Source organism: Arvicanthis niloticus, chromosome 25 (assembly GCF_011762505.2).
Source record: "Arvicanthis niloticus isolate mArvNil1 chromosome 25, mArvNil1.pat.X, whole genome shotgun sequence".
Taxonomy (NCBI): domain Eukaryota; kingdom Metazoa; phylum Chordata; class Mammalia; order Rodentia; family Muridae; genus Arvicanthis; species Arvicanthis niloticus.
Genome location: NC_133433.1, coordinates 28,971,996 through 28,996,874, shown reverse-complemented (window position 1 = coordinate 28,996,874; position 24,879 = coordinate 28,971,996). Strand labels below are relative to the sequence as shown.

General features: G+C 34.8%; 1 protein-coding gene across 1 annotated transcript; it reads left to right on the top strand.

Moving 5' to 3' along the window:
- The first annotated feature begins 2,123 nt into the window (after positions 1–2,123).
- Pi15 (peptidase inhibitor 15) lies at positions 2,124–24,836 on the top strand. Its single transcript, XM_076924291.1, has 6 exons — positions 2,124–2,326; positions 2,893–3,197; positions 17,301–17,419; positions 18,347–18,479; positions 18,595–18,710; positions 22,038–24,836. The coding sequence occupies exons 2-6, from the start codon at positions 2,928–2,930 to the stop codon at positions 22,171–22,173; spliced, it is 774 nt and encodes a 257-aa protein (XP_076780406.1). The 5' UTR covers positions 2,124–2,326; positions 2,893–2,927; the 3' UTR covers positions 22,174–24,836.
- Positions 24,837–24,879: the final 43 nt, after the last annotated feature.

The following is a 24,879-nucleotide window of genomic DNA, read 5'->3' as shown; positions in this document are numbered from 1 at the left end:
CTTTTCTCTTATAATTCTGTAGGCTTGTGGGTTCCTTAATAGTCAAAAATTCCATAGTAAAGTTCATGTGTGTTGAAAGACATTTGAAATCATTGACATTCTTCAGGGTCTCAGGAGAAGCAACTATCAGCTTTGGCTTTGTGTAATCAGTAATCTTCCACTATTTAGTTCATTTAAAAAAATCCTTTCTTTTCTCCTCCCCCATCCTTCAGTTCCTTCTTAGAGGAAATCCATTTATAGTTTGGACACATTTCACAGGGTTCATATTTCCATCTCTCTGGAACTTTCCCAAGCCAGACTCCAAGATGTGGACAATACCTCTTTGTATACACAGCAAGTAAGGTAATTGCAAGAGTGATGGGTGGTTGGTTATTATGAAGCTTTAAGAATACGATTCTCTCTATCCTGCAGAAAGAAAGGCTCATGCTTGCTGTGCAGGCACTAAAATCCCTTTCCCTCTTCATACCGGGGTTTAGCTTAGGTGAGCTGAGATATGTAGAAAACTTAGACCTCGGTTGCCATTAATTTCTCCAAAAAGTTGGGAAACAGAGATTTAGGAATCTTTGCTATCATATACTTGAGATCTACTCAGGTACCATCAGGACTTTCAGTAGGGCTGTGAGCCTCAGTGGATAGCTCCAGCTGAAATCTTGAAGCTATGAGCAACCAATCCTATGCATGCTCTCCGTTTGTTCTTCTGTTTCCTGCTGCTCATCTTCTTTACTAGATGTGCTATTGACTCTTCAGTTTTGTTTCTCCTAAAGTCACTTTATTTTAGTTATGACTGCAACCCTCATCAAAATCTGAATGCTCTTACCTACCCTTGCTACCTCATCACAGTTCACTCAGAGGCTCTTCTGACTCAAATCATTAACTGCCCTCCTCAGAAATCTACTTAAGGCTGCCTTGCCAAAGGGTGAATCTGTTCTCCCTATCATTTTAGAATTCACCCACAAAGAGTTAAAGGCCACACAGATTGAGAGTGATCTGACTGGGAACAAATCCTAGGAGACTTGGCTTCCAGTCCAGTATGCCACATGTTCATTGATTTGATGGCTGTGAATTCACATGACGCTCATCCTGCAGAAACATGCAGAGGACAGTCCCGTTAGCAGGCTGACTGGTTGTAAATGTTGCAGATTGTGTTAATGAGAAAATGACCGTTAACATTTTAGGGGATCTTTTCATTACATATTACAATAGTATTTGCATTCTTTCTCTGTCTTTGCCAGATGCGGATTATGTTCCACTGGCATCTTCTCAACAAGTCCTTTTTGGCGGCGGCAGCTGCTGCTGCTGCTGCTGCTGCTGCTGCTGCTGCTGCTGCTGCTGCTGCTGCTGTGTGATCCTTCATGGTCTCCATTGTGCTGTGTAATATTCTGATTGGGAAGCTCAGCTGTTTCTTGCTTAAAATTTCAGGTATATGCTACTAAACCTGAAACAGATGTTATATAGGCTTCTGTCATTTGCTCAGAGTTTCATTTCATGTTTTATACAAGGCAGGTAGAATGCAGGTAATTTGCTGACTATATTGTTTTGGAGAAAGATAAAAGGAGTAAAGATGGAATGAGAAGAGAATAAATACATAAATTATAGGAATAAAACCACATGGAGACAGAAAGCACAGACACTAGAGCATGTATTATCCTAACATTATATACTATACTTTGGTTACTACTGACTTGCCTGGCATCCTCCTGAATCATATTTGTGGCCACCCAGATTAACTGTGTGACTCGATCTCTTGATTTAATATCAGCCTGCTTTTTTCAGCTCCTATGTCATTTGCTGCCATCTAAAAAGAAAATGTACTGCTTGTTACTTGGGCATCTGTGTTTTCAAGAACCCACAGTCTTTTAATTTTTTTCCCTTTCTTTCTTTCCCTTGTCTTTTTGCTATGGGAGCCAAGAGCTAGAGCACATTAAGAAAGAAAAATTAACCACTCACAGAAAAGGTAGAAGCTCAGAGAAAAGGGGGTGTCTCACAGTTTGTGCTTTGCAAGCTGTGGGTGTGACTCAATTTCCTCACCACCACATAAAAAGGTTGCCACCCAATCACTGTTTTTTTTTTTTTTTCTGTCCCAAACCCCTCCCCTTGGATTTTGGCTGAGAGACCCTAGGAGAGCCTGCCCTTTCTGGACTTTGCAAACTGACATATAAAAGCTGTTAGCTGCTTCTGTAGCCAGCAGCATTCAAACTTTGCAGGCTCTTGCACTCTGAGAGCTTGTGAAAAAGACATACTCCTCTTACAAGAGTTCATGCGACAACATAACAAAGAAACTTACCTTGTTGGAGGAACAGTACATTCATTTTGGCATTGTGCAGAGGTAAGCTACTTGGATCAACTAGATTTTATTGCATGAATTATTTTAAAGCAGTTTACATAGTTTTCCCCCTTATCAGTGAGATTGGATTACTGGATTACATAGGGTACTATGTGTTCTGTCACTCAATATACAGAATGTCTGGGACAAATTATCAGTACATTTGCTATGGCTACCTGTATTTGTCCTCTTCAGACTCAGGTTCAGCTTGGGCTGCTAAAGATTCCTGTCTGGAAATAGGCATTGTAGTAATGTGTCTAGCAGTTCAGGCATTTGGGGCAAAGGATTCTCATTCATTTTAGGCTGAATGTTCATTTCGTTGTTGTTGTTTAACTCTATCTAGTTCCTCTTCAAAGGTGTGACTCATAGGATACCCAAATGAATAGAAATTACATTAGGTTTTCTTCCAGGCAACAATTCTGTGGATTTGGGGAGAATGTTCATCCAAACAATTCTCCCAAGAGATGACATTGTAAATTCATACTCTATGGCTCTTTTCTGATTGGTTATTTGTTTGTTGTTTGGTTGCTTTTGTAAAGACTCTAACTCTCTACTGTTTTGCTTTAAAGCAAAGCAAACCTGGAGGACTTCTCCATCCCTCAAAATGATAACGATCTCTGCAGTCAGCCTTGTGATCCTTTTGTCCCTTCTCTGTGAAGCTCGCACTGTTTTACTAAATTCCACTGACTCATCTCCGCCAGCCAATAACTTCACTGATATTGAAGCTGCCCTCAGCGCACAACTAGAGTCTGCGGATCTCCCCAAAGCCAGGCGGAAGCGCTACATTTCTCAGAATGACATGATCGCCATTCTTGATTATCATAATCAAGTTCGGGGCAAAGTGTTCCCACCAGCAGCAAACATGGAATATATGGTAAGAGGAATTCTTCCTTTCTTGAATTTGGAGTGAGAAAGCTTTCCTTTGCATGTTAGAAGGATCTAAATTGAACACGGTGTCTTTTTGCCAAGGGATACAGTGTACATGTTTGAAAAACCTAGAAAAGGTTTTTTAATATATTTTATGTATGTGAGACAGACAAGGTAGGTGCATCTATATAGATTTTCTTCTGTGAGTTCTATAACCCCAATGAGACACATTTCTATAAGGAGGAAAACAATCAGGTATGCTGACTGCTCACATTGGAAAGTCAACTTTCAGAGCAGAATTCATGAGGTATTTCTTTTTCCTGTGTTTTCTGAACCTAAAAGTCATATTTATCAACTAAAATAGTTGTTAAGTATATATTTTTTGAAATTAACATTTTCATGTGCATGATTTATTCCTGGATAGGTGTCTCTCCCCTTTCTTGGACAAAGCTCTCACCCACATTAATCTATTCGTATCCTAAGAGGACACGCTGACTCTTTCTCCCTTGTGATTTAAGGCTCTGTCATTCAGATAAGAGTGAAGCCAGTGCACTTACTCACACGCGGTTCCAAGTTGCCATGAGCATGTTCTTTGCTTGCTCTTAAAAATAGACTATGTTTAAACCGTTTCGCTCAAAAAGCAAAAATATTAAGTTGGTATTAAAAAGAACGAGTCTTGCTGAAGTTTATTTTTGGTTTTGAAGTCATGCAAAGTTATGATTTAAAGTTCTGCACAGTGTTGAGTCTGTTTGATGCAATGAAAATCACCAATATATATAAGCTTCTAGAATCATCTACATTTTTTCTTTTTGTGCTTGACTAATTGCAGGTGTTAATGTCACACAGAAAATAGACTGATTACATTAATCTAAAGAGGTCATAATATCAGTAATGGGTGTTATAATGCCGTTGTGAAGATTGTGGATACTAGAACCTAAATGTGTTCAAATCAACTTCTAGTCTGTCTTTTTAAGTGGCGTGAGCTCTTTAGCCTGTGTGCTCCAATCTCATGTTCTCTATGATAAGGATAAAGTTAGTGTCTGTTTTGAGAGATTGTTGTAAGAAATCTATGAGTTAAGGGACAGAGAAATAAGTCTAGAACTCACAGGCATACTGTTGATCACTAAATGTTAGTTTTAATGAATTTCTTTGAACTTTCCATGAAAAGGACCCAGTAAGAACTTATTCAAGATCTAAAACCACAAACAGTTGCTTACGTGCTGGAGAGATGCAGTAATACATGAAGGAACAAATATATTTCAAAATCTACTATAGGTTGTGAAAGAAGAAATGCTGAGTTCCGTGTGAGCTTAGAAAGGTGTAATACCTAGGCTACAAGGCGAGGGAGGACTTTCTGGCTATGATCACACTGATACAAAATCTCAGACAAAGGTAAAACCACTGAGCCAGCTTTGGTAGCAAACTCATCTTAGTTCAGATCATGATTGTGCCGCTCACTGTGGACTCAGACAAATTACTCAAATTACAAATTACTTTGGCTTTAAGACAAACTTTGCCTATCTCTTTCCTTATTTGGGAATAACAATGTACACAATAAGCAATCAATAAAGAATGGAATAATGTAATTCACTATGATAATGATATTGAGGACAAGGAGGCCACCAGGAGTGGAAGCATAAATGGGTAGAACACAGTAGAAATGAATAAAAAACATTCATGTTTTTCTCATTACAACAGCCCTTATCAAGAAGTAAGTCACTCCATATGCATTTATTTAATTGCTGCTATGTGATGCCAGAACCTTGCTAATTGTTTCCACTGATGGCCTCATTTGGTAGCCTACATTCTCCATCTGAAGTTGAGATTGTGATCAACATTTTCCAAATGAAATCATGTATACCTAGAGGTGTAAACAATTAAACTAAAACACTGTGTCCCAAAAATTGTATTGCCCAGATTAACAGTGGGGGCATCTCTTTATTTATTATATCTAGCATATGTCCTCTGAAGGAAATTTTGAGAATATTAGCATATGTTGATCAGCTCCATAAAAATTCCAGAAGAGATCATAAATTATTCTCATTATGTTTATGATTCTATCATTATTTTCTGTTCAGGTGTCAAATATCTCCATGTAATTTACTTTTGTAACAACCTAGAAGAGTATTAATTATATAGTTTATATTTGCAAATTTTCTTTAGTTCAAAAAAAGTAATGAAAATCCATAGTCAAAACAATATACTTTATAAAACAAAACAGGAACATTTGAAAATCTGAAAAATCTACATATTCACTGTATCCAGGGACTATTCTGAGCATCTAGGATATATTCATGAGCAAAAGCAACAGACCTCAACCCCTGGGTGGTAATCAAACAGCAAACCAAATAATTATATCAACTAGGGCAGGCTAGAAATTGGTGAGGTCATGAAGAGAATGCGTAAGGTGGGGATTAAGCACTCCCTTGGGTTGTTGGAGTGTTTGGCCTGGAGAAGAAAATTCCTACTCAAAAAATGAGGGAAATCCAGAGAAAAGAGCAGGGCAAAGGATCAGAGGAAGAGAAAACTGACAAGGTAAGATAGAAATATTCTCACTTTTTAAATTCTATAGTTCAATCCATCATTAGAACTGTTTTGAGTGGGCCTCTTGTGATGGCATTCAGTGGCAGGTATAAATTAACAAGTAGCTTACAGGTTAGAGCAGGTACACCGAGTGACTCAACTTTTGAAGTTCTGTGAAAATTATGGATATCAGTGGGACACTGTAACCTTTTCTGTAGCTGACTCAACCCTGTTTTGAATTGGCATCAGCTGGAAAGCCAGGTCAGATTCTAACCTGTACAGTGCACCCCAGACTCTGGGCATGCTTATACACTACTTAACGAATACTTGGGTTCTGAGTCACTAGCTGTATGTTGAAGTTATCCTCTCCAGTGTGCTGTTACTCTGGAGAACTTCATGGAACATAAATTTGGGCCCAGGACTTTCTCTAATTGTACTAGACTACCTTGTAGTTCCATTATTCTACAATGCTCTGAGCCTCTTGTGCAGCTCTCCCATCCAACCCCCATACATGGTCTTCTCCTTAACTAATTCTTTTATCCTACCTTTCAAGATTTTTGAATTGAATAGCAGTTCACTTAAGGATGTTTTTTATCTGCACAGCCATATGCACCTCACCCATCATTTGAACTGCTATGTCCTCTATTCTCTCCACATCATTAGAACTTCTTTGAGTGGGCCTATTGTATTTGTTCTCATTACAACCAAAGTTGACAGTCATCTGTACAATTATTTCCAACTCTCTAACTCTAGGACAACAGGCTGCGAAGATAACAATTTTTCACCTTTGTCTCTGTGTTGTTTGAAAGTCTTTGTGTATAGACAGTAAGCACTCATTACTTGTTGCATTTAGACAAAACCCCAATGAATTGCTACGTTTTTATAGAGCACAAATTTTGATACCATCATGATATTTCATCCCACTCGCTTGAAATAACAAATATTTAAGACATTCTTTAGAACCCTATATTTTTCAAGTACTTATTCTAGATAGTGTTCAATTAAAGGAAACAAGAAATTTGAGCACCGTTTTTTTTTTTATGTTCATTAAATGATTATATAGTATTTTATATAGTATATGTGACTTTAATAAAACACACATTGTCTGTGATACTTAGTTTCCTAAAAACAGGGTCTTTTCACATAAGTAACAGTACAGATAGAGTATAAAATGTGCAGGTGAAACCTAAGTACTGCTGGCTCCCATTCTCCAATTAGATTCTTGACTAATTTCCAGAGTGCTTTGGACACTAACTGCTTTTCATTCTTCCTAAGGGCAGTTTAAACCATGACTCTAAACCACAAACCACATTAATGTCTTAGAATAAAAATTATCCCCCAAAGAATGAATTTGCAGAACTTCAACATAATTCAGTTTTTAGGATGTTCTCTGATTCAGAACAATTGAATAAATGAATTTTAAAAGAATTGAAACCTCTTCGTGGGTGGAAGGATTTCAAAGATAGAAATTGTTGTCTTTAAACAATGCAGTAAAAACAGAACAAATTACTGGGATGAAACAAGTAATGTAACTCAGTGTAATGCTCTGCTGCATGGGATTGCTGTAATAAATGCAAAACAGGCAACAGTTGGAGATAGGAGTGGTAATTTCATACTGGAATGTGATGAAGACCTCTGTGGAAAAGGAGCATGTGACACTGATACTCTGCAAGAGGTGCATGATGGCTGTGATAGAATGTAAAGGAACAGATGACCTGGGCAATGAGCAGTGACAGCTGTAGCACTGTTCTCCAGCCAGGCTTCCAGGAGGTGCAGAAAATACCTGATACAAAAGAAATCTGGAAGATTGTGACATTTGAGATCAAGGGCAAAAGGGAACAATGACCTCAGAACATATGAGGAGGTCACCACTATGCAGTGACTGCTAGGGAACAGTATTAGATTTTTAAAGCAAAGGTAAATTTTCTGTTTCTAGTCTAACTCTTCAATATGTGCATTTATGACTTCTAGAAGGCCTGTGAGAACTGCTGCCAGGAAGTAGTGGACTGAGCAAGCTCACTGACAGTAAGGCACTTGGCAATCCTGCTCTTCTGCATGAGTACTTGAGTGTTTTGGCTTCTAGTGGAGACCAGACACATTTTGTATGTGCTTTCTTTGCAGATACACTGTGCTGTGGTTTACTTGCACACAAAAGCAGGTCCTCATTCCTGGAACTGTGTGTCCTTCCTCTGTTTCACTTTTCCACATCTGAAAATAAGAACATTTTCTCATAAGAAATTGTAAGGTTAAAGATTATATAAGTGCATGCACACAAACACATGCACATACATACAAACATACATACATGCACACACATATATACTGGCTTTTTGAAACAGAATTTCTCTGTGGACCCTAGCTGCCCTGGAACTGACTTTTTAGAATAGGCTGGCCTTAAACTCAAAGATTTACCTGCCTCTGCCTCCTGAGTGCTCGTACTAAAGGAGTGCACCACCACTGCCAGCAACTCATAAAAATGTTTAAGTTACATGATTCAGAATAATATCATTGGGGAACAGGAAGAATACCTATGATGAGTCACATATGGGTCACCTAGTGAGTACTTCAATTTTGGTGGCAAATATATTTGGCTCCATACTCAGAAATAAAAATAATTTTGTGTTTCTGTTGAGGGTTTATAGAACCTTGTGTCACATCTTGTCTCATAGTTAATAGTTCCTCTAATAGTTAAGAAACAAGTGGGCTTTTGCCTAGAGTATGTGACTATGATGAGGTGTTGGGCAAGTGTTTTTAATATGTAGTCACCCACAGTACAAATTCATTAGCTAATCTCTTTGCTACAGTCGAGGGCAATGAGGAACAGAATGAGAGAAAAAAGGTAGTGTGTATATCAAGGAAGTGGACAAGGCACTGTGCTACATGCTGAAGCAGAATAACAAAACACTCTGAGACCACAGGTGGAGGCCTATCCCAGGCATAGCCTTATATACAGACTAGTGCAAGTTTCCAAAAGTGATCATACTAGATATTAGCCTATATAGGCTATACAGATGAGAGATAAGGACAGAGGGACAATGTGGTCAGTATATAAGGGTTCCATAAGATACAGGATGGCATGTTGAAGTCATAGAAACTCTATGATTAGATTTAATGTTTAAAGAGCAGAATATTACAAGGTTGAAATTGATTGGAAGAAACTTGATTGAACTTTGTATTAAGATCAAGAGAAGTATTAAAAGTTTTAGCTGGGAAATTATGCAATCATATTTGAATTTTAGAAAGGTCATTTGGCCACAGGATGAGAAGGGCCTAGAAAGAAGCAAGAGTGGAGACAGGATGCCCAGTCAGTGGCTGTCATGACAGTCTGGGGGAGAGATAATTGAAACCTGAAGTATATGTGACACAACAGAGTAAACTAACCAGTGAGTTCTGCAATCTTGGTGGAAAATTATATTTGGCCCCATACTTGGAAGTAAAAATAGTTTTGTGTTTGTGTTGTCACATCTTGTCTCATAGTTAATAGTTAAGAAACAAGTGGGGTTTTGCTCAAAAAATATTTTTTTTTCTTAAAAATAAAAATAAAAAAATCTGTGAAACATTTTGGAAATCAGGTCCCAGAAGAGTGATTCACATGAAGTTGCAGAGAACTATTTAATGGTTGGAGCATCTAGAACTTTGTCTCTGTCTTTGATGGGGACCACTGGGTCACTACAAGTATGAGAACACAAAAGGCAGAGCATATTTTAGGAAGCCAAGAAGTGGCAGGGGATTATATTATCTAGTGAACGTGACTATAGAGGTTGAAAAGGATAAGGAATGTGACAAGGTACATTCTTTCACTGCAGAAATGTTGGGTTATGAATATACTTTGACAGTCAAAAGAGAACCTTCTCCTAAAGACAGAAGGAACAGTGCCATGGAAACCGAATTGAAGATCCTGTCTATAAAAAAAAAAAAAACTACTCAAGAATGTTTGTAAGACTATGCCACCCTAATCCAAGTCTGCGTGAAGAACCTAGGTAGTGAAAAGCTATGCTGCTCACTTGAGATAAGACATTTTCTGGACAATAATCAAAAGCCTTCTGAAAATATAGAAATCTCTAGTCTGACTATCTGGTGTCTTAAATGTAATATATACAAACATGGATATAGAAGGATGTTGAAGGATGGCATTGGAAGAGGGGCAAGAAAGATAAGGTATTAAAAAGTAAAGAAAAAATGGCACAAATGCATCCTGAACTGGGGTTTGGCAGATAGAATGTGAGTTGTAAGTACTATCATGTTATATTATTCATAGCACTTCAAATCAGATAACAAACATTTTAACATAAATATGGTAGAATGCCCAATATGTTGATTTTTAGAAATAGCTTTTCATGAAGTCGCTTAAATTCTACAGTAATCAATGTCATCAAAGATTTTACTTAAAGACACAATATTTTCCACGAAAAAGTCATACTTCATAATTTAGTTAAACATGAACATTTCACCAACTTGGAAGTCTTTTTCAGAAGGCAGCAGGTAGCCAAACAGATAGCTAAGTATTGAGCAGTGGGCGATGTAAGAAGTGGGATTTACATTTATGTTTCAGAATAGCTCACAATCAAGAAATTTATTTTAGCATACTGTGACATTGAGTCAGCGAAGAAAAGTGACCGTTTGTGAAAATTTCTTGACAGCCTAAATGTCACTATCAGATGACAACTGGTGTCTACCCCCTACCCCTGAAGAGGAGAGTCATTGCTAGAATCCACTAACAATAATTTTTAAACTTTAACATGAAAAGTAGATGTAAAACAATGTTTGAAGTAAAGAAAATACTCTTTTAAAGCCTTCAAAATTCTTTAATGTTATCTCCTTCTGTCTAATTCTATTTTCCCCCAGGAAGTGCTCTGTTTTTATGCAATTCTATTCCTGATTTTTGAGTGACTTCAGGCTTTATCTGCTTTCTTATTAGATTGCCTGTTTAGTAGAGATTAATAGTTGATAAATTGATGAAAGTTTCACAAATTGAACTTATTACCTTTTTAAAATTCCGTACAACAGTAACAGGTATTATTTAGTGCACTCTAGCCCTCTTAGAATTGTGGAAATATTCTTCAGTATCTCTACCAAATGTACTCATCACAGTCTTGAGAGATGAGGCGATTTCTTTATTAGAGATGTAAACTCAAAGCATGAGGAGCATAAATTCTATGAGTCTTTGAACAAGTTGATAAAAATTATCTATTTGGCAGCAAATATATGTTTCAAACAGCAGTGCAGTACAGCACGCCACACTACAGTACAGTGTGGTACCGTACATGTTTGCCTTTGTCTGTTCATCTCTCCAGTTTTTGGGCTTATTTGCAGGGCAAATTTCCCTACATGCTCTTCATCTGAGACTATCAGAGGATGTAAAAACAAATTTAAAAATTGTGAATGAAATTATTCTTTTACTCTCTATGCTTGGAAAATAATATAGGTAAAGTGTCTTATGATATTGTTAAACATCTTTGAGTATCTGCTAAGATAGAATACATAACTATGGCATTAACCATGGACTTCCAGACACCAAGGTGTTTTTTTTTTTTTTTTTTTTTTAAAAATGAGCCCTTTAAATGATACATAGATGCATATATTTGTTCCCCATTCCACAATTGCCAACATAGACTCTGAGAGAAGGTTCCACTAATATTTCTTTAAAAACCTGGAAAACCAAGTATGTAATTCAGGAAATTCAAAATCAAGGCTCACTCCTTGCCAAGGCACAAATGTCCACAAGAACAGAGTCATTAGGTCATCTTGAGAACTTGAAACTGTGTAGAAAAAAAAAAATGGCATTTCCTGTTTGTCTTCTGTTAGATTAGGTTCCAAAGGGGTGCCTTCTACTGTAAGTGAGATGCTTGCCAATGACCTGGCTTGAACAATGAAGGATAAAAGTGGTATATTACTGTCCATTATCTTTAGTATGATTGGCAGATTTTTTGACACTTTCTGTTGATTCATACTTTCTTAATCAGAGTTGAATGGAGATCAACTATGTGTTTTAAATAAATATTTGATAAAAACAGAAAAACAGACTGCAACAATTTTTTATTTGCTATCTTTAAAATTTTGAAATGGATATGAAGAAAAAATATATCTGTGTTTACATAATAGAAATAATAATAACAATAGATTTTGTGAATCATACCTGCTGGCAATGGCCAAGATCCTGTCCTCTAAGTGTAAATTCTATTGTGATGGTACACATTTGTAAATAAGCTCACAGGAGTTGGTGACATAAATGTCAATCCTGAGATCCATAGTAAGATGCTGCCTCAAGAAATAAAGCAATCTCCACAAGTCAGTGTCCACCAATTCCCATTGTCTTCATGTACTCTATCCTTACAGTCCTGTCTCCCTAAATATTTTTACATACAATGTGTGGTGTTGCTTTTGTTAAGACGGGGATGCTGTTGTAATTTATTTTTTCATCTGCCTTCTTCTATTTTTACAAGATAGCATTATTTGAATATTATTTAATTAATCTAGTCACTATCCTGAATATTATTTAATTAATCTAGTCCTAACTCTTTTCCTTTGTTCCCACTTATTCCCCTCCGCAGCCTGACCAGGGCTCATTGCTGATCTCCTGGATAGTTTAGCAATGCTTCTTACCTGTTTATTTCAGTTTCCTTCAATGGCCATACCATAACCATTCCTATCTATTAAGAGTAAGAGGGAGTGGCTGAGTGGGGGAGCACCCTCATAGAGGCAGGGAGAAGGGTGGTGGGATAGGGGGCTTCTAGAGGGAAGACCTTGAGAGGAGATAACATTTGAAGTGTAAATAAAGAAAATATCCAGTAAAAGAAAAAAATAAAAAAATTATATATATATATATATATATATATATATATATGTATATGAATGAGTAAATCCATCAATTTTAAGACAGAAATGCCTTTGCTAACACCCATGAAGTGTGTTGACGCTTTGGCTGCCCTCCAGGGCAATTATATTGTCATCCCTTAATTTGTTTATGACTTCTGTAAATCAGCACTCTTTCCCCAGTCTAACAGAAAGGATCACCCCAGTTATTAAAAACAAAAATAAAACATCTCCTGTGTAAAATGTCAAAAAAATCTGAATATGTGTGAAATGCCCATGTAAATATTCAAGAAAATAAAGATCTACAAATTATTCCATGTTTTTCTTCCATATTATTTTTATTATGGTACCCAGGTCAATATCCAGCTCATAAATCTATCTCTAAAATGTTAATTTGATAGTTTTATTTCTATTACTTTGTCTTTTAAGATGATTGCAATGTACATAATAGCCCTGAGAAAACATTCAAGAAGTACAGATTTAATATCCTCTTAAATTTTACAATACTAGAAATATAACAGAAATGAATGTTAAAGAAACAAAACCAAATTTCGCATCACTTTTTAAATTTTTTTCTTATTTTTATTTTTATTATTTTCAACTTAAAATCACAATTGGTAGTAATGACTTACCTACATATTTTACATTGAAAAACAAGACCATATGTTATTGTGAGAAGTCATAGTTTTCTAATTGCTATAAACATTAGCAAAAGTCTTCTTTTGCTAATAAGCACAGGTTCTTTACCTGAAATTATTCATCCTTCAAATTTTGTTCTTTTACATACTTCCATACTTTATTCTTTGGAACTTTAAAAAAGATGTTTTCAAACAAGTCTATAATTATAATCTCAAGTTTAGCATTACCTTCCCAAATTCCATTGTTTCTTATTAGCCAGAAGTCCTGGCTGGAACATAAGTAGACAGTCACACATATCATTGTATCCCATGATCACGTCTACTGAAGATCTCAAAACAGGACCCTTGGTATGACAAACTCTTATTTGTATTGTATTAATATTATCTATTTTTTTCTCCTGAGTTATATAAGATAAAAAATTTCTCCCATGAAACAACATTTTTTGACTCCAGTTGTATCTCTGGGTCAAGCTCAAAAGATTTCTGAACTTGAGGATCCTGCATTCTTCTCATTTTCCTCTTATCTCTCACGGCCACAACTCTGCCAGATAAGATGACATCAGTTTGAATCTGTTTTGTGTCTTAGGCTAAATGTTTCAGTTTCATGTGATTTACAGTCAATACTCTGCTTAGCTCAAGCTATCACTAAATTTATTGATAAACAGAAAACCCATGATAGCTATTTTAATTCAAAGCTAATTAGTGCATTTATGGTTAACTCAATAGCTCTTAACTAGACTAGAAAACAATTGTAACCATAGGGCAAACCTACAAGTGTATACATACTTTACTCCATTGTAAGCTATTTTACGTTTATTAATTAAATAGCACAATTTCCATTTTTATAACTATTCTATTTCCAGTTTTTTATAACTGTTTTGTACATTCATTTACAATGCTCTTAAATTTTATCTCAATCATTAAAAAATATTGAAGGGTTTGCAAGTAGCTTAACTGTGACAGTGTCTTATCAAATGGTCAGGATATTTTTAAAAAGTCATTCTAATAAAAGATTATGCCATTTGGCATATTGATAACCATGTAGTGGAAACAAAGGCACATCTATGCTTGCATTTGTTTCTTCTGTTGATACATCAATGAGGCACAGTATTGAACCTATTCTATGCTTTCTATCTCTATCTATCTATCTATCTATCTATCATCTATCTATCTATCTATCTATCTATCTATCTATCATCTATCTATCTATCTAAACATACAATTTCATATATAATTATATTATATTATATAGCTGGTCAGAATATAATTCTGGTGTTATATTCTAAAATAGATACCAGAAATACTAAGTATATTGCCAATCCAGAATCTTAAACCACGTGCCTATGCAATTTGCAACCCCTTTCTTAGAACTTCTGTAAGTTATTAAGTTCTTTCATGATGTTAACTTGTCAGAATTCATTCCAACACAGAGCATCCATATTGGAAGAAAGATTAATTATTGCTTTACAGGCAATAAAATTTTGTTAAAATTTCAATAAATTTTAAAGTGAAATTATAATTTTTAAAGATTCAACAAATCTCATCATATCCATAAATTTATTGGAAGACATTAAATTCATCAATTTTATATTCATTTGGGGGGAATTGTAGCCAATGGAGAGATAGCAAGTATATAGGTCAACATTATGAGAATGTGTTATAGTCTGTAATTTTAGAACTCCTGACCCAAAGTTAACCTTTGCCTTTTAGAAGATGGGTGTGGGCTAGGCTTGGAAACAAGGAGACACCACAATCCCTTTGCTCTACCTTCCAGAAGATATCAGAGGGACAGTCAATCATATCTTTTACATGGAGGCAAATCACCTCTCTCTGTGAGGGAATTGGCTTTCCTGACTCTTCTTTCAAGGACATGGAGAAGGAAGAATCTGTCATAACAGTCCCTTAAGATCACACTTTGAGAGAAAAAAAAAAGTAGTTATACTCAATTGATCTGTAACTTTCTTCTCCATATTACTGCTGATTATAATTTTTACATTTGAATATCTAAGTATTTGACCCTCAGTAATGCTAAATACATTTTCTTCATATTAAAATCCCTTATAATAGTCAACAAAGGATATTCTTCCAAAACTATTTTTCAAGTATACGTGAACTGCTTGGTTTATGTTACTGTTATATCCAATATTTGGTATGCACATTATGACCATAAAGATAGTATTATGTATTATTAAAATTGTTAAATTCCTGAAGTTTTTTCTTTAATATATTTAAAATATGCCATACTCTCTCCTTCTTCTCTCTTTCTCATCCAGAAAATGGAAATAATCTAGAGAGATAATTACATACAAGCATAAAGACTTTAACCTTAGTTAAATCTCCCAGAATTCCCATAAAAATGTCTGGTGTATTGGCACGTGCTTGTAACTCAGATCTCTGAAAGCGGAAACAGAGGATCCTCAGGGCTTGCTAGTCATCCACTCTTACTAGTGAGCCAGCTCCAGGCTTAGAAAGATAACCTTGCATAAAGCATAACTAAGAAAGATAGCTGATGTGAACCTCTGGCCTCCACATATGTATGCCAAACTCCTATATACAAATGATCAACACACATATGTTCAATATAACATACATATGTACAACACACACACACAATGAAGAGAACACATGTTAAATATTTTGGATTATTTTGTATAGAATGCATGTTTTCAGTGGCACTGATTTTGTAGCTACTCAAGTATATCCAAATCATGATACAGTGAATCTGAAGGAAAGCTACAGATGATATGATCTCTAATCTTGTTTTATGGATTAGTTACCTGGTAGGCAGATGATAAAGAATAGGCCCCAGTCATTGATGATCTCAGTAGCAAAATTAAAGACAAACATAAGATCACTGTGTTTCAGATCAGTGCTTTGTACCATGCTGTGATAGCATAATTAGTTGATTATAATAAAGTATTTTTTAAAACTGAAGATATAGTGCATAATAATATATAATATTTATATTTTTTCTTTTATAACTGTGATTATTTAACAACCTTCCAAGAGTTGAGTTGGTTGAAGATACCATCCTTTTGAGATTTGATTGTATAGTTTTGCATTTTAATGAACTACAATCAATATTTTAGAAATTCGTATTTTAGTAATTTTTGATGAAGTAACAAATGTTTTATAAGACAAATTATCATCCAAATAAACTATCTTTTAAACATTCATTTAAGTAATAGGATAAAATTGTTTAACATTAAAATTTCTATTTTAAAGTCCTATGTCAATTTATGGAAGATAACTTTTGTGTACAGAAATTATTCATATTCTATATTTGTGTCTTCATAGTTCAATAGAAAGTTGACTATTATTGCAGAGGTAATTTATTATTGACAGGTTCATAATGCTTGGCTTGATCTCTCTATGCAGGTCTTGCGATGACTAACATTAGAATTTATAAAATCATTTTATTCTACATTTTCAACTAAAAATAATATGATTAATATATATATTACATATAATGATAATTATATATATGCAATTTTCTACTAACTTTATTCCTTATTAACTATATTTTTCTTAATTTGATTCAGACTTAATGTATTGTATTTGTGTGACACCCTATGTAGTACTCTGAAATGATTTTATTATAATTGGGTTTAGTACACATAACTAAAGTAGTACATTTTATGTTTTTTCATTGATGAGAAAGATTCTAATGGTATCAAATGTGACCATTTCATGAACTTTAGTATTCTATAGCACAATCTGACCTCTGAAAGTTACAATATATTGGCATTGTTGATTTGGGCAAATTAATTTGAATAAAACTGGTCCTAATTATTTGGGAAAACATGTGGTTGGCAAAGTTTCTTGTTTCTGTAAAAAGAATTTTGCTAAATCAATTTATTTTAATACATTCAGATTTCATGGGTCATTTTTTAATGTCCCTATGTTATAATTAGATGTGATATTTTTTTTCTTTTAAACTATCCTTCCCCCAAACTGATATCCATATTGCATTAGCTTTAAGTGAATTGTTCTGAACTTGCTTTTTTAGGTAAAATAATTTAAGGACCCAGGGTTGAAAAGATTGGAAATAGTAGTACTGTTTTTTTTCCTTTTTTTTTTTTGTTTGTTTAGCATAAGAAATTCAGCAAAACTGAAGGACTATTTCACTCCTATAGGTATGGGATGAAAATCTTGCAAAATCAGCTGAGGCATGGGCAGCAACTTGCATTTGGGACCATGGACCTTCTTACTTGCTGAGATTTTTGGGTCAGAATTTATCTGTACGAACTGGAAGGTAGGAAGCAGTTATCCATACACCCTACAGAAAATGGTACAAGTCACCCTACAGAGAATGGTATCAATTTTAAGTAGTATCAGAAATTTTCTACTGATTTCTGCAAGACAAAAAAATGATGTTTGACTTATGAATGAACTTAATATTTTTTTAAAAAGCATACAACTAGTTCATAAGGCCTAGTAAGACCAGATTTCTTTCTTACCTTTGAAACATGCTACCTTTACCTGTATTTGTCATTGACCCCACAAAATCCTAGAATTAATTGTGCATACTGTGTCCTGCTTTCCAACCCCACATACTCAAAGTCTACGATCTTGCAGAAGCCATCTATGTGTGCTCATGTACAACATTTCCATTGTTGTACACAAGTACATATAAACAGTGAAATTAGTAAATAGGCAAATTGGTAAGGTAGAAAAAAATCTGCATTTACATATGTATGCACACAAGCATGTATGTACATGTAACTATGAGATAGCTGTTCTTATTGACAAGATTTTTTTTTCTGTACTGAAAGACATCATGACCAATATTATTTAACTTCATTTTTATTGGTACTTTAATTAGAGTTAAATTATTTTAACAACTTTTATGTACCAAATTAGATCAATTATAAAATTCCATAGAGTAAATTTTATTTGTAAATTAAGTAGGATTTTATTGTAACCAAATTATTTGTGCTTTTCTGTTTTTGGAGTAGCATGACATAGACTTAGACAATGAAGGCTTCTTGGACATATTCTTGCTTTGCTCTTTCCAGATAAATCAAGATCTTTATAAGATTGTGATTGTAATTATAAGGCATGGACATGATATTGAGTTATAATGAGCAATCTTATAACACTTATTTATGGTCTAAAATAAGTCTACTCAATAGTTCCCTGCTGTACTGAATTCTTTTTTGCTTTTTTTCTTGACATCTAGATATCGTTCTATTCTCCAGTTGGTCAAGCCATGGTATGATGAAGTAAAAGATTATGCCTTTCCTTACCCTCAGGACTGCAACCCTCAGTGTCCTATGCGATGCTTTGGGCCCATGTGCACTCATTATACACAGGTCATTTCAACTGCTCTGTTCACTTTTGTTTTGTATATTTAAAAAATGTTTTTCTTATTTGGGTGACTGATGGCATTTTTAAGCAATAGTAGAAGATAATGGTTTATCTTTACAGATGGTTTGGGCCACTTCTAATCGAATAGGATGTGCAATTCACACTTGCCAAAATATGAATGTCTGGGGATCCGTGTGGCGACGAGCAGTGTACTTGGTCTGCAACTATGCTCCAAAGTAAGTACCAAGTTGAGTTCCATTTCCTGAGTCATTGACTAGAGTGAGAGATCAGCAGTCAGATGGGCATTTTTGATAGTTGTAGAAGTCAAAGTACTCTACTGAACTTCTTTATCTTTACCTGTTCTTCATCACCAGCCTCGTCACCATCCCCACAGTCCTGCGGGGAGAATACAGGGTAAAAGGTTTCTTTTCACAGGGACAAGGATTCTGGGCTAAAATAGTAAGGAACATACATTGAGACTCCTGAACTAGCTAAGTTATTTCCACATCACTGCTTGGCCATGTTATGTGTAAGTACTGTGTCTCATAAGCATTGGCACCTTTATCAAAGGCATCAAAAGTATCCTCAAGCACTGATACCTGCATCAGTGGAATCAGAAGACATCCCCTAGGAAAGTTATCAGCAACCCATTATTCTGAGTTATCAGTATTTGAATACAGTCCTACCTGTTTTACTAGGAAAGCATCATATTGGGAAAGAATCTTCTCTTTCCTCCTTCATTTTTTTTATATACTCAGTCTCATCATCTTATAATCTATACAAATATACTACGAATTGATCAAAGATTATAAAACCTAGTCATGTTTGAATATTCCTTAGAAATAAAAAAACAAACATTTGCTAACACATGATAAAATGCCTTCTTGATAACAGTAACAGAAGATAATAAAGTGTTCCAATATCTACACAGAGTACTCTTCCCATTTGGAATAAGTACAAATGTGCAAAAGATTTATGTCACTCCTGGTGTCTTCCAAAGTGAGACTGAAAGAAAATTTTCTCCAGTGTTTCCAGCACAAGGAGGGGGGTGGACAATGTGTCACATGTGCCAATGTGGTCATTACTCATTGATATGACTGAACCAATCTTTCTGAAAAATTAGAAAATTCAGAACTATTGTAATGATAATTTAAAATATATAATTTTTCAAAATTCATCTAAGCCCTGCATTTGTTTGATATTTTTACTTCCATGCTTTGTGTCGTCCTCTTAGGCATTTTACCCTTCCTCCCTGTCATAATTTGGCCAGGTTGTAATGAGATGACTAAAGACAGATTTCAAAAATTTATTTGGGTATTCAGTTTGGGGGCAAATAATAGAATTTCTTAATAGTATTGATCAATTTATAGGCTCCCCAAATAAGTCATTGCATTAGCACTAATGTATTATAGTCCTAATAGAAACATATGTTTGGATCATAGACGACTAAGACTTTTAAAATCTAGCCTGGAAGGTAAATATTATTCTTCCAACTTCAGCATGAAGTTTTCTGTAGGCTAATGCTTTCAGTGGGAAAAGGAGAACGTGAAAAAAAATGGAGAGAGAAAAGAGAAATAATATGTAAATAAATTTATTAGAACAAAAATGAAAGAATGAATAATATATGAATTGACTGACTTGCTGTTGTAGTATATTACATTATCTATTCCATGAGTATGATTTTTGAAAAAGTTGGTAACATAAGATAATATTACATATAATAAACTTTTTTTCAACTTCCTTCTTTAGGTATTTATTTAATTTTATTTATTCATTCATTTATTCACTTTACATCCCAATCACAGCCCCTCTCTGTCCTCCATGTCCTTCCTCCCATGGCCCCTCCCCCATTCACCTATAATAAACTTTAGTTCTGTGGGGTCTTTTACCAAAATATGTGCCTGATAGTTTAAAATATTAAAAAATAAGTAAAAAATATTAAATTATACAACATAGGCTGATTCCACATATTATTCTCACATAGCTTTAAATAAATACATAGTAGTAGATAATATTTTTATTACAGGGTTGGAGGAGTCAAGAGAAGAGGAGAACACATGTGTCACATGATAGGAGACAGGCTTGGAGTGCTTCTAGTTTAGCATGTGATGTCACCACAATGACCCTCTAGGGATCTTATCCTCTAGACAAACAGTATAATTCATTAAGTGGAAGTATGAAGTCCTAAAACTTCATTTCAGTTTGTAATATGAATAGTTAATTAATATATTATTAATATGTATACTTTCTTATGTTGAAATAGTCTAAGTTTTAAGTGATTAGCTGGCTAGATAATTTCAAATCCTCTCTATGCACTTCACAATCTGCTTTGTGTCTTATCTAAATTGAATTCATGTTAGGGTCTGTTGTGATCCTGTACTCAGCTCCTTTTAGCAATCTTGGCTGATCCTTCATCATTTAATTTTCTTTACTTTGCTATCTGTATTAAGAGTCTAATACTGAAAATAAATTCATTGTCACACTTTATTATAATTTAAAGAACAAATTCCAGAAGAATCATAGACTTGTTCAACTATTCTAAATAGTGAACATGCTTCATTATTATAATCATTGTGCCTTTGCAGTGACAGGGAGTAGTTGTATGTGTTCATGGTCATGAAAAAGCAAAAATAAAAACTGAATAGATTTTACTTTTTATATGGAAAAAGGGTTGTGAATCACTTTAGTTCCTCTGAACCAGTATTCTTTCACTATAAGAATAGTTTCACTTGATTCTTATTTTCTAAATATTAGAATATTAAAATTTTCATGACTTTAAAAATAAACCTTATGAGTTTTTGAAACCAAATATTTTCTGTACAGAAATTTATTACCCATTTTATACCCTGCAACAAACTACTTGGCATTTTTTGGTTAACTTACATTATCATATATAATTTGTTAAAGTGCAGCATTTTATCAATGTATATAACAGATTCTGATCACATGCTCTCCCCTTTCCTCTCCCATCCCTTCCCCTATTCTGATGTCCACATTCTTCTTCTTAGCCTTCTTGATCCACTTTCACATCTTTTCTGTTTCTGACAACCTATGACCTAATGAGTTTAGTTCTTGTTACTTTCAGGATCATGGGCGCTTATACCCATGGATATAGCACCGAAGAAAATTTTTTCCTTTTTCAGCAACCATTTAGCTTCTCAGGGAGGGACGGTGCCTCAGGGGCATCTCTTCCATTTATGGCAGAATGTAAGTAGATCCAGGCTTGTGCAGATCCTGTGTGAGTGAGTTAAAATTTTAGCTATTTTAAAGCAGCACTCAGAAGCAGTCAGCACAAAATGAGAAGCATTATATGTGTAGAACTGTGGCCTGACCTTGTGCTCTAGAACACTGCTAGAGCAGAAAACAAATGTTATAGAATAAGCCAAGTGTCCACAACTTATAATACTACCAGAGATTATAGTTAAGACTTCATTACTTACCTGTTATGTTCCTCTAAAATATCATCCTATGTTAAAAGTGTGTCAAAAGTGTGTACGTGTAAAAAGAATCTGTTCTTGGGGTGAGCGAGTAGCACTAATACATCTTTTCCTTTTTTATCCTAGGGGCAACTGGATTGGAGAAGCACCATACAAAGTTGGAGTGCCATGTTCATCATGTCCTCCGAGTTATGGTGGAGCCTGTACTGACAATCTGTGCTTTCCGGGCGTAACGACAAACTACCTGTACTGGTTTAAATAAGCTTATCTTTTTCCCCCTCAGGGGGATCCATTTGTTTCTGGATATATATAGTGAAGTTTGAACATATTATATTTACTTTACTGTAATTCTGTTTTCATTTTAATGACCAATTTTCTAGTGTTTGTCTAGAGTGTTGTCTTAAATACAAGCAAAACATCATTTTCTACTCCTGACCTTAAATTTAATTAGTGTATATGTAGTGATGACACAGTTGTTGCATCCAATTCCATGACCTACAATTCAGAGAAATTATATTATGACCAAAAAAGAGTAGAATGTATACTATAATATATGTGTATTCATTTATATATATGTATGTATATACATATATATAGATAGATAGATATACTCACACGTATGATGTGTGATGTGACACACAGGTAATAATATGACATGGTAGTTAACAGGGGAAAATTAAAAATATATTTGAGGTTATGAGACATTTCCAGGACCACTTCTGTAATTCCCATGAATGTATAGTTTGCAACTCAGTTGTATTTGGAAATAACTTAATTAAGCAATTGTAGAATTCATTCTGGAGATACTTTATTTTATTTGGGTCTGCAAAGTAAATGCTCAATTTATATGTTTCCATAACACACCTTTTGCTTGGTTTCATTTTGGTTTTGAATTAGTAAACATGTTTAGTGTTTACTTTGACTGATTTACTTTGCTGCTTATGGTCTGATAATGCAAAGATTTAATTCTTGCCTTTGAGAAGCTATCAGATGTCCCTAAAATAGTAATTTTTCTATAAAATTATTTTTGCAAATCATTTTTATGTGTTCTGGGGGAACACACATAGTAACCACAAACTGATAGGATGATTGATATAAGCACCACTGTCTCGCATTTAAAGTGTCTGTTTCCCAGGAAACTCCAGCTTCAATATATAAGTGAGAAATGGAAGGTATCTTAATTATATTGTTGTAAAGAGATACCATGGCCAATGTAGCCTATAAAAAGAACACTTTTAATTGGGGACTTCCTTATAGTTTCAGGTTTGTCCATGATTATCATGGTGGGAAGATGGAGCTGTTCAGGCAGGAAGCAAGGCACTGGAGCCATAGCTGAGAACTTATGTACAGGGAGGAGGCAGAGAGTGAGACTGGGCCTGTCCTGGGCTTTTAAAACATTAAAATCCAAGACAAAGACACAGTTCCTCCAACAAAATCATACCTTCTCCAAGAAGGCCATACTTCCTAATCTTTTTAAAATAGTCTACAAACAAAGATCTAACATTCAAATATATGAACCTAGAGGTCCATTATCACTCAACCCACCAAACCAGGAAAGAATTAACAACTGCCCAGGGATTTCTGAAGCAGAATAGAATAGGCTGTAAACAAAATCTTCAAGAAACAGATGAAATCCAAGAGAAGTAGAAGGTATGAATAAATCACAGGAATATCATGCTGGCACAGAAAAACAGGCTCTTCAAAGAGTCTAGCACACCTTGGGACCCATTAACAAAAGTGGAAGGATTTCAGAAAGAAATATGTGGAGTTGAGGGCACATGTGTCTCATTGCTTTCCCTGTCATTAGCTGGAGAAAGTCAATCTACCTATTATCTTGAGCCTTTGAATATCATATGCAAGATCCTCCATAAATAACACATACAGTAAATTTTGCTAATATAGCTCTCAATGGGTGTTTTTCAAGGAACTATTTATGAAATTTTATTTTTATGGTTTTTGTAGAAGAGTAATTTTCAGTTCCTCATTAACTTTGTTTATGAAAACCAAATCAATAATTACAAAAACTTCTTCCATGAGATTTGGAAATACATGTCTTAATTTAAAAAAATCTTTTTTTTTTTTTAAAGAGGACAATATAATATCTGGACCAAGACACAAAACAAATTATATTTAAAATGTGTGTGTGTGTGTGTGTGTGTGCATGAGTGCATGCAATGTGCAAGCATGAACATAGACTTACAGAATGAGTAAACCTGGTCCTTTCAGAGGGCAAACAGGAGAAGAAAGCTACATATTTAAACTCCATACACAGCTACAGTTCCTTAGGTGGATGCATTGAAGGATACAGTCAATTTGATTCAATTCAGTGGGAGTAGTATCCACAATCTGGACCCGGAGCCTTCTTGAAGACAAACAAATGGTCTAATTACTTTTAAATACTGAATATTGGAACCAAATATTTTGTTATTAAGTGACCCTGCCTTTGTGGAAACATATATAGAGCTTATTTAAATAAGTATTGCAGGAATACAATAGAGAAAGAAGTATTACATAATACAGAGTTGATCTAATTTCCTTTTGTCTCAATTTCCCTTGAGACAGTCTCACATAATCCAGGTTGACTCTAAACCCACCATATACTTAAGGATGACCTGAGTCCTGTTTTTCTTGCCTCTAACTCTTAAATACTGGCTTTGTACATAGCTATAGGAAGGAATTTCATTTTGATGACATCTGCTTGACTTACCTAAGAATGTTTTCTCTCTTAAGGCTATTGAAGTAAAAAACATATAAACAGTACTTTACAATTCTCATTTCCGGCCGGGCGGTGGTGGTGCACGCCTTTAATCCCAGCACTTGGGAGGCAGAGGCAGGCGGATTTCTGAGTTCGAGGCCAGCCTGGTCTACAGAGTGAGTTCCAGGACAGCCAGGGCTACACAGAGAAACCGTGTCTCGAAAAACCAAAAAAAAAAAAATAATAAAAAATAAAAAAATAAAAAAAAAAAAA